General features: G+C 55.4%; 4 protein-coding genes across 4 annotated transcripts; all 4 read right to left on the bottom strand.

Moving 5' to 3' along the window:
* Positions 1-316: 316 nt before the first annotated feature.
* On the bottom strand, positions 317-1,976 carry ecdD-1 (Major facilitator-type transporter ecdD; the record flags this gene model as incomplete). Its single annotated transcript, XM_036644673.1, has 2 exons — positions 317-1,786; positions 1,851-1,976. The coding sequence occupies 2 exons, from the start codon at positions 1,974-1,976 to the stop codon at positions 317-319; spliced, it is 1,596 nt and encodes a 531-aa protein (XP_036489178.1).
* Positions 1,977-5,751: 3,775 nt separating this feature from the next.
* On the bottom strand, positions 5,752-7,445 carry aif1 (Apoptosis-inducing factor 1; the record flags this gene model as incomplete). The annotated part of the gene is made up of 2 exons (XM_036644672.1): positions 5,752-7,172; positions 7,229-7,445. The coding sequence occupies 2 exons, from the start codon at positions 7,443-7,445 to the stop codon at positions 5,752-5,754; spliced, it is 1,638 nt and encodes a 545-aa protein (XP_036489389.1).
* Positions 7,446-8,311: 866 nt separating this feature from the next.
* nadA-2 (NADH-dependent flavin oxidoreductase nadA) lies at positions 8,312-12,532 on the bottom strand (the record flags this gene model as incomplete). Its single annotated transcript, XM_036644671.1, has 5 exons — positions 8,312-9,379; positions 9,435-10,173; positions 11,026-11,941; positions 11,994-12,253; positions 12,339-12,532. The coding sequence occupies 5 exons, from the start codon at positions 12,530-12,532 to the stop codon at positions 8,312-8,314; spliced, it is 3,177 nt and encodes a 1,058-aa protein (XP_036489390.1).
* A 644-nt stretch (positions 12,533-13,176) lies between these two features.
* Positions 13,177-14,095, bottom strand: CGCS363_v012821 (uncharacterized protein; the record flags this gene model as incomplete). Its single annotated transcript, XM_036644670.1, has 2 exons — positions 13,177-13,412; positions 13,492-14,095. The coding sequence occupies 2 exons, from the start codon at positions 14,093-14,095 to the stop codon at positions 13,177-13,179; spliced, it is 840 nt and encodes a 279-aa protein (XP_036489391.1).
* Between the last annotated feature and the right edge of the window lie 1,125 nt (positions 14,096-15,220).

Raw genomic sequence — 15,220 nt, 5'->3', positions numbered from 1 at the left:
TGCTTGGGAATGGCCGGCTTTATCGGACAAGGGCAAGAGTCTTTCGGACATTCAATACAGTCAGGAAGATAAACCAACTGCACTCATCAAATGCATCCATATGTCACACCTTGTCCATGGATTGATCTGGAGACCATCATCGCATCGTGGATCACAACAGCAGGACGACACCTCAGGTTGATTCAGTAAATCTTGAATAATATTGGCAGAAAAATCTTTGGTATCTCGAAATGGTACATGCATTAATACATCTCTTCATATCCCCCCGGGGATCCAATTACAAACGCCCTTCATGCAGATGATTTGACGACACATCCTAAGCGCCGACGGTCTTCTCGTGGTGAGTGATGTCACCATCGCTGTTGGGAACAGCCTTGTTGCCCTCAGCGCCACTGCGCTCGAGGAAGGTGGTGGACGGGCGCCAGCCAACAGACTTGCTGGCAACGCTGACCTCGTTGTATAGCTCTTCAACCTCCTCGAGAGAGAGACCCTTGGTCTCGTAGATGAAGAAGTAGACGAAGGCGATGCAGAGGAAGCAGGCGGCGAACCAGACGAAGAAGATCTTGGACTGGAGGTTGGCATAGCCGTCGCCGTAGTTGACAAGGTAGGGGGTGGAGTAGGCAATAGCCCAGTTGAGGAGCCAGTTGGTGGCAGTGGAGAGAGAGAGGGACTTGGCACGGGTCTTGAGGCCAAAGATCTCGCCGTTGACGACCCAGGCAAGGGGACCCCAGGTAGAGGCGAAGAAGAAGATGTAGATGCACACGAAGGCAATGGCGGCCTTCTGGGCGGGGAGGTTGAGGACGATGATGTTGCCGGCGTCGTCCTGGCTGGTAGTCAAAGTTCCGAGCATGGCAACAAGGAACTGCGAGATACACATGCCAATGGCGCCCCACAGGAGAAGAGGACGGCGACCCCAGCGGTCAACAGCGTACATGCCAGGAATGGTGGAAGCGACGTTGATGGAGGAGGTGATCATGCCGATGACGAAACCGTTGGAGAATCCAGAGTTCTGGAAGTACTGAGTGCCGTAGTAGAAGATGAAGTTGATACCCGTGAGCTGCTGTAGGGCCTGGAGGGCCATGCCGGTGAACTGACGCTTCAGGACAGGGGGCTTGAAGCAGTCAAGGTAGCTAGCAGAGCCGACGCTGCTCTCGAAGTCGTGGTTGGCCTTGATCTCGGCAAGCTCGTCGGCGATGGCCGGGTCGGTCTCAGGGAGGCGGCGAAGTCTGGACAGGGCGTTGGCGGCGCGCTCCATGCGGCCCTTTCTGATGAGGAAGCGGGGGGTCTCGGGAAGCACCAGCATGCCGGCGAAGAGGATGATGGACCAGGCGAACTGAACAGCGATGGGGATGCGGTAAGAACCGGTGTCCTGGCGAAGGTGGGTAGCATTGTTCACGATGGCAGCCAACAGCAGACCAATTGTGATGGCCCACTGGTAAGCACCGACAATGGCACCACGAATCCACTTGGGAGCAGTCTCGGACTGGTAGAGAGGAACCAAAGCAGAGATCAGACCGACACCGAAACCGGCGAAGAAACGACCGGCAAGGAAGACGGGGATGTCGACGGCAATGGTCTGGAGGACAACACCAAGGTTGAAAACCCAGGTGGAGGCAGCAAGACCCATGCGACGTCCAATGGTATCGGCGAGGAAGGGAGAAGCGAGAGCGCCGAAGAAGGTGCCGGCAGAGAGGATGGAGACGATTGCGGACTCTTGGTCGGGAGAAACATCGAGGTTGCCCTTGGTGTTCACGTAACCGGTGCTGAACAGACGTTGCCAGTAAGACTGAGGGAGCAGATGGTCAGTTTGAGCCGTTCGCATGTGCCGGGGTCAGCAGAGGAATACACACCATCTCAAGGATGCCGTTGATAGTACCGGTGTCATATCCGAACAACAGACCACCGAAGGCGACGAAGAAGCCGATGAGAATGGCGGGCCAGGCCTTGCCCGGCTCGCCAGCTGGCTTGATACCCATGATGGGCTAGGTTGTTGATGAACCTGGAGGTTTGAGGTCGGAGGAGGGAGAAGGAGTGGGAGACGTCCAGAAAGCGAGACTGGATCGAAGGGACGTTGGGCAGCTGAAGGCTTGAACACGAAGACGGGACAGAAAGGGGAGCGTCTGGGGAAGAGATGGGAGGAAACGTCGATATATAAAGTTCCCCAGAGTGTGTGGCACAACGCGGAGCTCCCACACTTTGGTTCCCCAACCTTGCGGTACGAATACCTTACAGGCTTACCTAGACGGCGCAACGGTCGCAGGTGTCACGTAGCGTGCAGGGCCACCATGATGGCCGGCCGATGGGTACCTAGGGACGCGGTGGTGGTTCATGGGCGTGTTCCATGGTTCATGGATCATGGATGGCAGGACTGCGCGACGGTGCGTGGAGTTGAGGCAAATGATGTGGGGAGCCGATGGGAAAGACCATACGATGGGTAGGGCCGATGGACGATCACGAGGAGGAAGGAGATGCAGCGAGGTACTCACGAGAAGCAGGCGCGGTACTTGGTGCGGCGCCCAGAGGTTGCGGGCGCGGCAGGTACTGCGTCGAGGCCCTTCCAGACACGGCGGGTTGCCCGAGTCGTGGAACACTCCACGAGTGTCCCTCCTGCTGCGGGTTGGTTCCCATGGGTGCCCCTCCTCCCCCGACAAGAAACCCCATCCGGGGCAGGGACCAGGGGGTGACCGCTCTTAGCTGTATTCGTGGTCGTGCCTACCCAAGGAAAAAAAGAAAGGGTGTGCAGGATGAGGGGGGGGGGGGGGGGAGGAAGGAGAGTCTGGGGTAGGGTAGGTGCTCTGCCGTGTATGTACTATGTACCTACCTACCTTACCTTAGGTAGGCAAGGTAGGTCGGGAGAGGTATTTCTCCTTCTTCTTCTTGAGGTGAAGTAAGAAGAGACGCGCGCCGGCGGCAGGTGGCGTCTAAGGCCGCGGAGAGTTGAGGTGAGCTGCAGACGATGCCAAGCCGCCATGGGCATGGCACATGAGCCAGATTGCCCAGCGTGGTGATCTCAACTTGGCATTGATCAGCACACAGGACCAAGACCATAGGCGATGCTTATTCTGTCATCTCACCGGCATCCGTCTAAAAATTCTCATTCGTGATGACGATGCACAATCAACGGCCGGAATTGAATGGCCGGGATGCCTACGTGAAACTTCAGTTGGCAGTCAATACTCTACGGTGGACGCAGAGGGGCCCGGCAGGTGATGCAAAACTTTTTTTGGGGTCGTCTACCCCGAACCCCACGACTCAGTTTCCCAGCTCAATGGCAAGGTTTTCTGGAGAATGGGGGGAGAATATGGAGAGGCGTGGGAACTGGGGAATTTGAAGAATCGAAACTGCATGGGGAAAGCAAGGAACACAAGCAAGAAAAACAACAACGGTACATCTGTGGTTGTACACTACCTAGGTACAGAGAGGCCGTCGCAAAGGTGGGGTCGGTCCACGCACGGCATGGCCGCCAACGCCAACCTTGAATTGAATGAATGACACTATGGATGATCTGACTGACTGGATGCTGCCAGCTTCAACAACAAGCAACGCTAAAACAATGCCATTCAGTGCCAGCACGCCGTTGAGAACACCACCATCTGACACCCCCAAACCCCGTCTCATCGACCAGTCAAAAGTAGACGTAGTCGAGACGGGTGTCTTGGTAGGAAGGTACCAACTGCCGGCTTAGGGCCGTCTCTTTCCTTCCACTTACAGCCAAGGCAAGATGCACTTGGGCGCGATGTCTCTTCCTTCCCAACTTTCGTCCACCTCTCGTGAGTCGTCGCACGCAAGGAGGCCGCTTCTTTCCTCGTCGCCTCCTCCCGAACCAGTCATTTCAAGACAAATGACAAACAAAAAAAAAGAACAAGAGAAAAGTGCACAATTTTCAAAGTCGACACCTTCATGTTCCCGCTCCGCTGACATGGTCCTGGCAACCAACGCCTGGCCTCGGCTCTGCCCCCAGCACAGGCATTCCCCCAGCTTGCAGCCGCCCAGTTGCTTGTCTCGAAAGATTTGAAGTGGACGCTGTTCGGCCCGTTTCCACGTCGCTGGCCCTCTTTCCCCATCACGTCGCCGCCTCTTATTCGCTCCTGCAGCCCACCTCGCTTCGAACGCTAATTATTTCGCATCTATTTTTCTCTCCGCTGCTTCGATCAGGATTCTCCATCATCGTGAGCCTCAAACCAACCGCTGACCAGTCACCAACCAACCTACCCTCCGATTCCGCCCGGCCATGCTCTCGCTGAAATTCTCACAAGGCCGCCGCGCCCTACGAGCGCCATCACCACCAACACCACCAACAGCAAACCTCATCGAATGCACCCCATCAGCCAAACTCTAAAACGTCAGCGGCTTCGGTCAAAACGGCCTATCGACCTCTCTGGCTCGCGTCCCTCACACCACCATGGCCCCCGGGTTGCGCCCACCGGTGCCCGCCGCTACCACACCTCCGACCGGCCTTCATGGTGTGTGCAGTAGCCGCCGTGCTTCGGCCTCTCCAGGGCACTAGGCACTTCAACAAACCGCATCACCTGCCTGCCCCCATTGCCCATCAACGGTGCCAACTACCGCCAACACTACTGCTGCCGTGCTGTTGATCTCCTACGGGAAAGATCTCATCCATGATCCTGCAACTTGAAAGACGCGAAAAGAAGACAGAGCCGTCCGCACCCTGGACCCTGACTCTCATCCCAGTCTCCTGCGTCTCCATCTCCGGTCCGAATCTCTGCAGCAGCGCAGATCCGCCCCCTGCCCGACTGGATCCATCGTCTTGTCTTTTCTGCTGTTCGCCCACACTCCCGCTCACTCTTTCGGCCTTTCCTCGATGCCTTTTCCCCAAGGAGCCCCATCTGCCACCCGCCAAGCTGCTGGCATCATCCCGCCGCTACTCTGTTGAGCCGCACGCGGCTTTTTACACAGACGCGCTTCCATGGTTTCCAGCATAAACGTGATGGATTTTGTTCTATTAGACAAGAAAATTTGTTTCTTCAAGCAGAAAGCTCAACCTCATCCCCAACAAACACTCGTCCGATGACGGTACGATCATGTCCTGATGGCGTACCAAGACCCTGCAGCACAAACCCCTGAATGAAGCCATTCCAGAGTCTTTTTGTGTGTGTTGGACACGTACAGATAATGCGCACATATGGCTTCACCTTCATTGCGGGCGCGCTTGCTCATTTCTCTCCGTCGGTGGTTCCACCATAGGGCCGATGTCTTCCCCATGGTCGCGACGTCGGGCGCGGCGCCTCCCCTGCTCGTAGGGTCGTCGTCGATTCCATTCTAAGGCCAAGCTGTCACATGTCCAGTATATCAGAGATCCGGCCCGGAGCCTGTGGCTCGATGATCTGGGGTTCTACAGACTAGCGCAGCTGCTCAACATCTGGGGAGACTGGAGGCTGGGGAAATAGAAGAAACTCGTTGCGACGCGTTCGCACCCCCGCACCCCGCGCCGAACCCGTGACGGCTGCGGCTGCCATGGATTCGTACGACTACGGCTATCCGATACATACCCATGCATCCCTTTTTGGGGGCTGCGTCTACGATAGATTCAGCCTCCAAAAATACTCTCGCGCGCATCTACTAGAGATTCTACACAAGACAACAAGCCCCTCAGGGTTTGATCAGCTTGCGGACAAGGGTTGCTTAGCCAGGTAAGAGCGATATTATTATTTCCAGTAGGTAACGACGAGTGTAGACATGATACCGCATTGTGTAAACAAATCGTCCATTTATTATCCTTCGGCGACTAAACTACGCTTCCAGCGGTCCGATGGTGGTGATATCCAGGCCGTCGGCCAGTTGCTTCTTGGACGGCATCTTGCCCAAAGCCATCAACTCGGCCGACTGAACCATGGCGGGATCCTTGCCCATGGATGCCATCGCCACAACCGTGTCGCCCTTGGTGTAATAGGCGACGAAGCTTGACTCCTCGACGCTTCCCTGAATCACAACATCATCCCAACCGCCAATTGTGTTGCCGCAGTACCGCAGTTGGGAGCCCAAGGCCGACCAGAAAACGGGGATGAAACGCGCAGGCTGCACCGCCGCGTTGATGATGTTGCTCGCCACGGTACGGCCGGCGTTCTGAGCGACGTTCCAGTGCTCGATGCGCGTGTATCGTCCATCGCCCCCAGGTCCGTGGTACGGGTATGTGGCAATGTCGCCAATGGCGTAGACGTCCTTCAGCCCAACAACCAAGAAGTTCTCGTCTGTCTTGATGGAACCGTCCTGCTCAAGGCGGATGACCTTGTTCTCCTTGAGGAACTCAGTGGCGGGCGCAACACCAACTCCCAGGATGACCAGGTCAGCCTCCAGTTTGGTGCCGTCCTTGAGGTGAACCGCCCCGACATTGGACGGGTCAGAACCAGAGGGCTCAGCCTTCTCTACGCCGGCATTCATGTGGAACTTGACGCCGTTCTTCTCAAGGCTCTTCTGGATACCAGCGCCGACCTTCTCTCCGAGAACCCTCTCGAGGGGTACCTTCTCCATGCCAATGACGGTTACATCGTTGTCTTTGGCGGTGGCATTGGCAACCTCCATACCGATGAAGGAGGATCCAACAATGACAATCTTCTTGCCCTTCTCGCCGATGGCCTTGACAATCTTTTGTGTGTCGTGGGCCGTCCTAAGGGTGAAGATGTTCCCGAGGACCTTGAAGCCCTGCAGGGGTAGGTTCCTTGGAGTTCCACCAGTTGCCAGGATAAGCTTGGTGTAGGGCAGTGTCTTGCCGCCGCTTGTGGATACCTTGCGATCGGAGAAGTCGACGTCGGTGACTTCGTCGTCGACCCAGTCAACAGAGCCGCTCTCGTACCAAGCCTTGTCTCTCCATTGCAGAGCGTTGACGTCTGTCAAAAGGGCCTTGGACAACTTGGTACGGTCGATGGGGAGGTATCCCTCGGCTGAGATGATTGTCAATGGACCTTGGTAACCGCCGTTCCGCAGGGCTTCGACAGCCCCCAGGGCGCCTGAGCCGCCACCGACAATGACGACCTTCTCCTCCTGAGTTCCACTGACGACATTGCACTTGAAGTTGGGCTTCCGTCGGCCGCTCTTGATGGCGGATTCTTCGCCGGTAATGTAGACTGCGCCGTCGCGCTCGGTGACGTTGAAGACGGGAATGGAGTCGAGGGCGGGGGCATCCTCGACATCACCGGTTTTGGTGTTGAAGCAGGCTATGGAAAAGTCAGCGTGGGCATGGTGCGGGGGCGTAGCAAAGTTGTCAACATACCTCCGTGCCACGGGCAAGTCAGTCGACCAGAAGTCGTCAAGACGCCCTTGACGAGAGGAGCACCGAAATGGGTACACTTGGGACCAACGGCCTGGATCTTGCCGCCGGCGTTGACAAGCAGAACCTTTGCTCCTTCAATGCCCTCAACTTCGACCTCTTGCTTGTCACCCGGTCGGAGTGATAGCGAGGAGACCGCCTTCAGCTTGTAGTCGGCCATGTCTTTGACACTTTGGGAGAATGATCTGGTTTGAATTGGCTTGCGGAGGAGGCTGGATATGGTTGATTGACGGTATAGAGGTCTCGGAATACGCATGAGCAGCGTGGGGAGTGAGATCTGGGAGGCGGACTAGGCGAGGGAGCGTGACGTGACGTGCTTGCGATCAGACGATGGTTTCGAGTCCTGGGGCGGTAATTGGGTGGACGAGGGCGAGGGGGGCAATCAGCGAGGTTGTCGACGTCGGATAGTGTAAGCAGTTGGGGTCTTCGAGGGGCGGCGGCACTTGGAGGAGCAGCTGCGGAAGCAGTTCCCAGTGGCCGCAGATAAAGGAGGAGCAGCCGCGCGGGAACCACTCATTGCGTCCGGATTGAGCATTGTGGCTATGACGACATGACAATTGCATGGGGAAGTTGCGACACAACGACGTCGTCCAGTCCCTGCTGCTGGGTGCTGTGTGCCTGCTGTGGTAGCTGTTAGTGGACGGGAGCTCCTTCCTCCCTACACCGCTTGGAAATTGGTGCATCGTCATTGGCCGCTGCTATCGATCTCTGGCCCCATCTTCGAACTCTAAGCACCCAAGAGCCCCACTCTCCGTCATCCGAGCCCCGGAATGCCTAAAGAGATGGGAGCACCTCACCCCGCAGCTGCCCTCCCGTGCCCCCCCTGGAAAGAAAGCTTCAGTGAGCTAGCGGGTAGATCTGGGCAATGACCCGGGCTCCGAATCCGAATCGGGGCCGGCCCGCTCGTGTTTTTTCGGTCAGATTGGTCGAAATTTCACAGCGAAGCACCTGATGAATTCGATGTTCATTTGCGTCTTGACGTGTATCATTAACTTCATTATCGAGCTCTCGTCGCATCTACACCGACTAGAAAGGGCTGTACGTTGCCAGTGACGGCACCTGGCCTACCTCGCTCTGCAACCCTTCCAAACCCCACGATGTTGTCGCAAACGGTGATGCCGGCACAAACGTTCCAACGAAGGGCCCCTCCAAGCCTGCCGCCTCGGCATCTCGGAAGAATTCCACTTCGTCCTCGAGCTGAGCCCCAAACGGTAAGCCGGTATCCATCGCCGAAGCTGCTGCTGCTGCTGCTTCTGCCCGCTCCTTTTGTTTTCTCGTAACCTCCTCCACAGCCTCCAACGCACGCCGATGGAGCTCCTTGACGACTTCATGCAGTCTATGAAAGGACTCATAGTCTTCGTAACTCTTCATCGATAGCATCAGCTCGAAAAGCTTGAGTGCCTGGTTGGCCAGCTCGTTGTCTGTCATCAGGTGTGGGTGATCCGGGAACACAAACATGTTGGCCAGGAGAATGATCAGGCCGGAGAAGTGCGCGCACGAGTTGGACCAGATGCTGCAATCCGTCTTGGGCGACTCCACGAACAGCTTCATGCAACTGCGGCTCAGCTCCGCGCACTTGGCCCACCCAAGCGGCAGAGGGGGGTTTTGATGTCCGCATGACGAGCTCGGAGACGAATCTAAATCCTTGATCGTCATCTGACTGTACGAGCTAATCCGTCGGACCCAGTCCGCGTCGTGCGAGTAGATCCCATGTGTCATCACCATCGCCGTGAAGTAGCTGTGGTAAAGGAGCGACATGTGGACTATCGGCAGGGAATCGAGACATTGGAGTGCCGAGTCTATCTGAAATTCAGGCGGTAGATTACGCCGCCAGTTCTCCAGCATCTCCTCGAGTCTTGTCACTCTTAGTTGTCGATCTTGCTGCGACACTTTCCGAGCGCGTGTGCTGTACAGCTGGTCATAGACCTTGCCGGCAATGTGACTCAACTCCACCCGAGCTCGAAAGTAGTTGAATTTTCTGCCGTTTCTCGCAAACATTATGCCTGCACCGTCTTCCGGGTCTCTTTCTGGTAGCGGCAAGTCGATATCTACGTCAAGCTGAAACGACGGCGTCTTGGACTTCAAGCTGATTTCCTACAAATGTGGTCAGGCGCGTGTGCATCACGAGAATTGTCAAGCTGCGACTTACCTTGTCCATGATATAGGTGATCCAGAAGAGCCTCGCTCTTTGTCGGGCAACTTCTGGAGAAAAGAACTGAAGCGATTCCTTGTCATGGAGATGCATGCGGTGTGCTAGACGCACAGCAGTCCCGATCACGACAGAAGCTGGCTTTGGGTCTTTCGTCCCCAGGAATAACACCACCATTCCCAACAAGACCTGAAGGCCAAGGAGATCTTCTTCCCGCGTGACCAAATCGGATACGACAGATTGTACGTTGCGCATATGATACATCACTTTCTGGTCGTCCACCAGAGCGTCCAAGTTGCCTTGCTCCTTTAAAGTGCAGCGGTAGCCTAGCGCCATTGCGATATTGACCGCTGCCCACACTGCCGTGGACTGCCCAGAAGAAGGCACATACCAATTTGACAACATGCGCATGAACGTTGGCGGGTCAAAGAGCGGCATGACGCAGTTGTAGCGGTTGAAGAACTCGTCGATGATGGGCATGATCTCCTCGAGCGGTGGTAATTTGGGCTTCTCGGGCTCCGTCACCCATTCACTTGGGCTCTCGCTGCTGGACACATGGTCCACGAACTCGATGCTCTCTGCCGATTGCCCACGTCCATTGATACTCTCGGTTGAGCTCGGTGCTGTTGAGGGTTGGGTTGAGGTTTGGTTGGAGTGTTGACGGTTGGCGTCGAGGGCTTGCTGCAATTGCTTTTCTATGCTCGCTAGACGGCTCTCTAACTCGGAGACTTTCGTTGGACTGAGTGCTTGATTAGAAGACTGTTGAGAATACCAAGGATGAGCTCGCCTCACTTTTCAGATTCGCTCTGTATTGGAGGCTGTGGTCGTTCTTTTGGGTGAGGTGCTCTTCGCCTCACACTTGTTGTCCGGCATTCTGACTTGTAGAGCAGGCAGTTCGAACATGCGGGCTTGAGCATGTCGCATTTGATCTTCTTGATAAAACAGAGATCGCAGGCTGTCGTACCTTATGTTAGAACATGACTGAAAACTTGTCTTTGGGGCAGGTTGAACGAGGTGAGTGGATCTGACCTTTCCGCCGTTGAGAAGACGTTTCCATGATGATGGGGAATCTGGCACTTCTTGGCGGAACTCCTCAAACCAAAACAAGGTCATCTACAGAATCGAACCCCTTTGATGACCATCTGCAGAGGCGTATTTGCGATTTGACTGACCGCATGAGTTAAATGACATCTGAAGGAGCGAATCAGACGCGGGATGTGGGTGTAAGCAGAGGATTACAAATCCGACTGAGGATAGCCCCATTTGTCACCTACCAAGCCACAGTCCACCCCATCATGAATCCTTCCAGACAAGCAGGCTCGTATTCCGATTGGATGGTTCGCAGACTCTTTGACCGAAATCGTGTGACTATTGCTGCTAATCGAGACAGCTTAGCCACATTAATGCAGTGGTACATCTATGCTCACCGACTCACCGAGATACATGGCGTCTAATGCAGGTAACTTCTATTGATGTAAAAGCAGATCTTAATGGAATTCTAAGTAAGTAGGCGATTCTAACTAAGAAAAAAATTCTAAATGCATTGAAAAGCAATCAACCCCGAGAATCACAAGACGCAACTTGCTCTTACGCCTGGGCTGCCGTAACGCCTCCATAAGGCACCGTCTTCCCAGAAAAGTCAACGCCACCATGATGTTCAAGCTTATCCCCGTCAGCAATCATATCTTGGTACCAAGCTTGCATGTCCGATGCAAAGGTTCCGGTAGCCGCAAGATCGCTCGAGTCGAAGGGCTCCTGCCCCTTGCTGACCTGGCGGATATGCGCACCCGCCGCCGTGAGTCCGAACCCGAAATCGTCCTCCATCATTTGAACTGGGCGAATTGCCCCTGTGATACGACCTTCAAGAATGTCCGAAGCGATCCGGAACTCTTGGGCCCCAGGCCGACCCAAGGCAACGCCATCGACAATATCCAGGGCCTTCACCATGGCCCCCACGGTTCTCATACCGCCCACGATATACGCCTTGGTCTTGCGGGTGTCGCGGTCTCCTAGACCCGCGACGACCGTCTCGGCGAACTCCAGGAAGAACCCCTCCCGCTTGCGAGTAGACTCCTTTGTCCAAGACATGCCAAGCGCCTCGTACGTGCCCCCAGAAATCTCGAGGAAATCGAAACCGAGCTCTGATAGGAATGCACAAAGCTCGCGGGCCTCGTCAGGGGTTACACCGCCGTCTTGGAACTCGACGCTGTTGAGCTTCGCCGAGAGGATGAAATCAGGAGATGTCCGCGCGCGGATTGCTTTTCCGATGTCGGCAATTAGACGTGTCCGGTTCTCGAGCGTCTGGACGCCGTACTCGTCGGTTCGGTGGTTCGTCGTGCGGGATAGGAACTGAGCGATGAGATAGCCATGCGCCGCGTGCAGTTGGATACCGTCGAAGCCGGCCTTGTCAAGATATTCGGCGGCATGCGCAAAACCTTCAATGACGCGGTTGATGTCTTCCTTGGACGCTTCACGGGGCTTGCCGAATTCCATGCCCATCTTGGGTTCTGAAGTTTGTTAGTCTAGCCATGAGCTTTTGGGAGATGAAAAACCGCATACCGAGTACGACTGCCGACGCCGAAATCGGGTTGGGCTGGATCTTCTTTTGAACCTGTCTTCCAGCGTGGGTGACTTGGCCCAGCATGAGACTACCATCGGCCTTGCCGGCCGCAGCAACGGCTTTGAAACCTTCAAAGCGTTCTCCCTCAGGCTTGCACTCGGGTGTGATGATCATGTCACCAATGCTGCTCATGTAGTCGAACTCGACATCAATGTTGCCAGTGACGATGACACCAAAGTTGTTTGGGCCTTCTCCCCAACTGCATTTCAATTTGTCAGTCTTGAAAAAAAGACTCTTGAGAACAATTATGGGAGAGAGACGGGTGTTGGGAAAATGCGACTTACCGGCGATAGACCTCAACAAGTTCTGGTGTGGGAACACCTCTCTTGGATGGCTCGCTTCCACTCCACGTCGCCAAGTTCTCAGCCATTGCACTCTTCAAGAAACGATTCTTGGCTGTTTTGGTGGAGAAGGGAAAAGACAAGGGTTGAGCCAGTGGCTCCGGGCTGGCGGCTTCACTTGCGTAACGAGAAGACATTTTGACTTGTTGGTTGAGGTTTTAATGTCGGGTCAATGGTGTGAAACTGATTGAGATGGGAGCGGTGATATGCGTTCGAAATTCAAAAGCATGCGAGAGATCTCCGTTCTTATAGCTAAGTTTTCATTTGTAATGCTGAAATGTTGGCGGTGTTGTTGTTACCTTTGGTCGCCGCGGATGGTGAGAAGACTTGGAGGAGACTCCGCCTCCACGGAGCGCAGTGTCGGACTGCATGGCCGTTCGAGTCCGAGAAGGGAAATGTTAGCGGCGGGTGCCTCTCGGTGAGTGTCGGTGAAGCCCCACGAAACAACACACATTGGACTTTGGCACCGCCACGGCGAGCTCCACGGCGTTCCACGGAGAAAACTGCAGGATTCCTACGATTACTAATGGCGGATACCAACCACCTGGCCGCTCTCCTGATCCTCCCCGCTTTATCCTTCGTCAGATTCGGTCTAGTGCTTGCGTGCGCTGACTTCATAATCCATGCGACCATGTCATTAGGAATCTGGATGTGGCTTTGGATGACTTTCAGTCTCACATTCCCAGGATGTAACATCATTCGCTCATTCGGTTTGAAAGAATGTCTATTCCGAACGTACTGATCTATTTGCACGATTGTGCATCCTGCCTACTGATCCCGTCTACAGCTCATCCTTGACCGGCTGGGATGGCTCGGCTTCCTTCTCGTTGACAACCCTCGGCGATTCTTCCGCGGCCTCGCTCGCACCCTCCTTGAGCTTGAGGACTTGCGCCTTGACGGTGAACTCGATATCCCTCTTCTTCTGGGCGGTGTTGGGTCGGGTGTGGCTGATGGGCCATGACACGACAACAGCATCCTTCGGCGCAGCGCTGTAGTTGCTCAAATCGGCGAGCGTTGCTGCGGACCAAGTCAGTTTCATATGCGTCGAGATGATGAGAAGGCAAAGGTAGGGGGACGGCCAGCTTCTTCCGCTTACCTTGGCAATCGCTGCCGTCAGCGACGAAGAGGGGCAGAATGTGGTACAGTGCGCCCGGCGCGAAGATGGCGACGCGCTTCTGGTCGAGGTCACGGTCGACATCCGTGGGCGACTTGGAGACAGTGACGCGGTCTTTGATCTTCTCCTCTTCGGTGGTGGGCTTGTCGAAAACAGCAAAGAGCCCCTTGCCATTGCTGTCCTCGGTGCGCTCTTGCTCCTCGATCCACTCGCGGACGCGAAGAGGGAGGTCAGAGTAGTCCATCATGAGCAGGTTGCGGTCGTACATGTGGCGATCGAGGCCCGCCCAGCCGCCGGGGTACTCGCGGCCGGAGAAGAAGAGCTTCAGGCCGTCTCCCCACGGGAAAAGCCCGACGGGCGGCTTTTCGAAAAGGTCATGCAGAGTGTACTGTGTGGCGGCGAACGTCTTGGACGCCTCACAGGTGTGGTCATAGGAGTCTGTCGTCTTTGCTGTGAATGGGTCGCGCCAGGGGAAATTGTCAGCCATTGTCGTCTCAGGCTGCGGCATCTCCTTCCCGCCGAGCTGAAAGGCGGAAGCCGTGCCAGCCAAGAGGGTGGTCGCCAGGGGGAGAGCTTGGAACTTCATGATGACGGCTGGGGTCGCGAAATGGTATGAAGCAGCGGCAACAACAGAGGATGCCAACAGAACACGAATGCTTCAGCTCAGTCGCATAGTGCTAACAGACGACGCGAAGACACGCTCTTCATATAGGGGTCGCTTCGAATACCATCAGCGCATTCTGGCAGCTCAAACGGCTTTGCTGTCCTTTGCGGACGCATCATGCTCCGGATTGCCATATTGAGTCGACCTTCTTGGGATACCGATGTCCAGAGTGGGATTGACTTCGGCCCAGAGGTTCAAATATTCCGTCTCTGTCCCTCAGAAAGACGGACGAGACCCCAGACGACCCCACCTTCCCCTCACTCATCAGACGGCTCGACGGGACGGAAGCAAGACTCCGCTGTCTTCTCCAAGACTCCAATTTCCCCTTACCCACACTCTCTTGTCAGCTGGCAGACAGATGGGGCCGGCCCGGCAGTTTGGTGACGTTCTTCGGTTGAGATCTGACCCGGAGGCGGGCGGAAATCATCCAGTTGAATTTGAAGTAATAGTGAAGCCCCATTGAGGCTCAAGATGAATGTGACTTTGCGTTTCGCAGTGGGTGCTGAGTGACCAGAACTCCCTGTCGTCTCATGCAAGCCTCTTGACATCCGATGAACGCATGAGCCACTACCCACCAAGTATGAACATGAGATGAAATCAAGCTCAGATTCACCCCTCTACTAGCTTACTCAACTCTTACAGCTTTACCTTCATATGGCGCATCTTCCATCAAAATGCAAGTGCCGACAGCTGATTTTCATCACGTCCATCGCTTAAAATTGCTCTGGCATGTTTACTCAGCCTTACCTAGATCTAGATCACGGCTGCGAGCTCTTCGGCTGGGACCGGCTCATCTCATTGGCCCAGGATCAGAAGCTCCGCTCCAACACGATCCCTTCTGGAATCCATGACGTCGCTTCTCCGTCGAAAATGACGCCGCCGCCCGTCATGGGCTTTTCAATTGCCCAAACAAGGTCGCATCGCCTTGTCGCAGTACCAGAATACCTGCCCTGCTCCGTCACAACGGTTTGGTCAGGCCATTGACCGTGTCTTTACGTGATGCTTACAATGTCGCTGCCCGTCCGTGGTCGTGGAGATATAAGATGG

This window comes from Colletotrichum siamense (assembly GCF_013390195.1).
Source record: "Colletotrichum siamense strain Cg363 chromosome Unknown KSG_Cg363_contig09, whole genome shotgun sequence".
Lineage (NCBI taxonomy): Eukaryota > Fungi > Ascomycota > Sordariomycetes > Glomerellales > Glomerellaceae > Colletotrichum > Colletotrichum siamense.
Note: the sequence above shows the minus strand (reverse complement) of the source record. Positions and strands in the feature narration are given on the sequence as shown.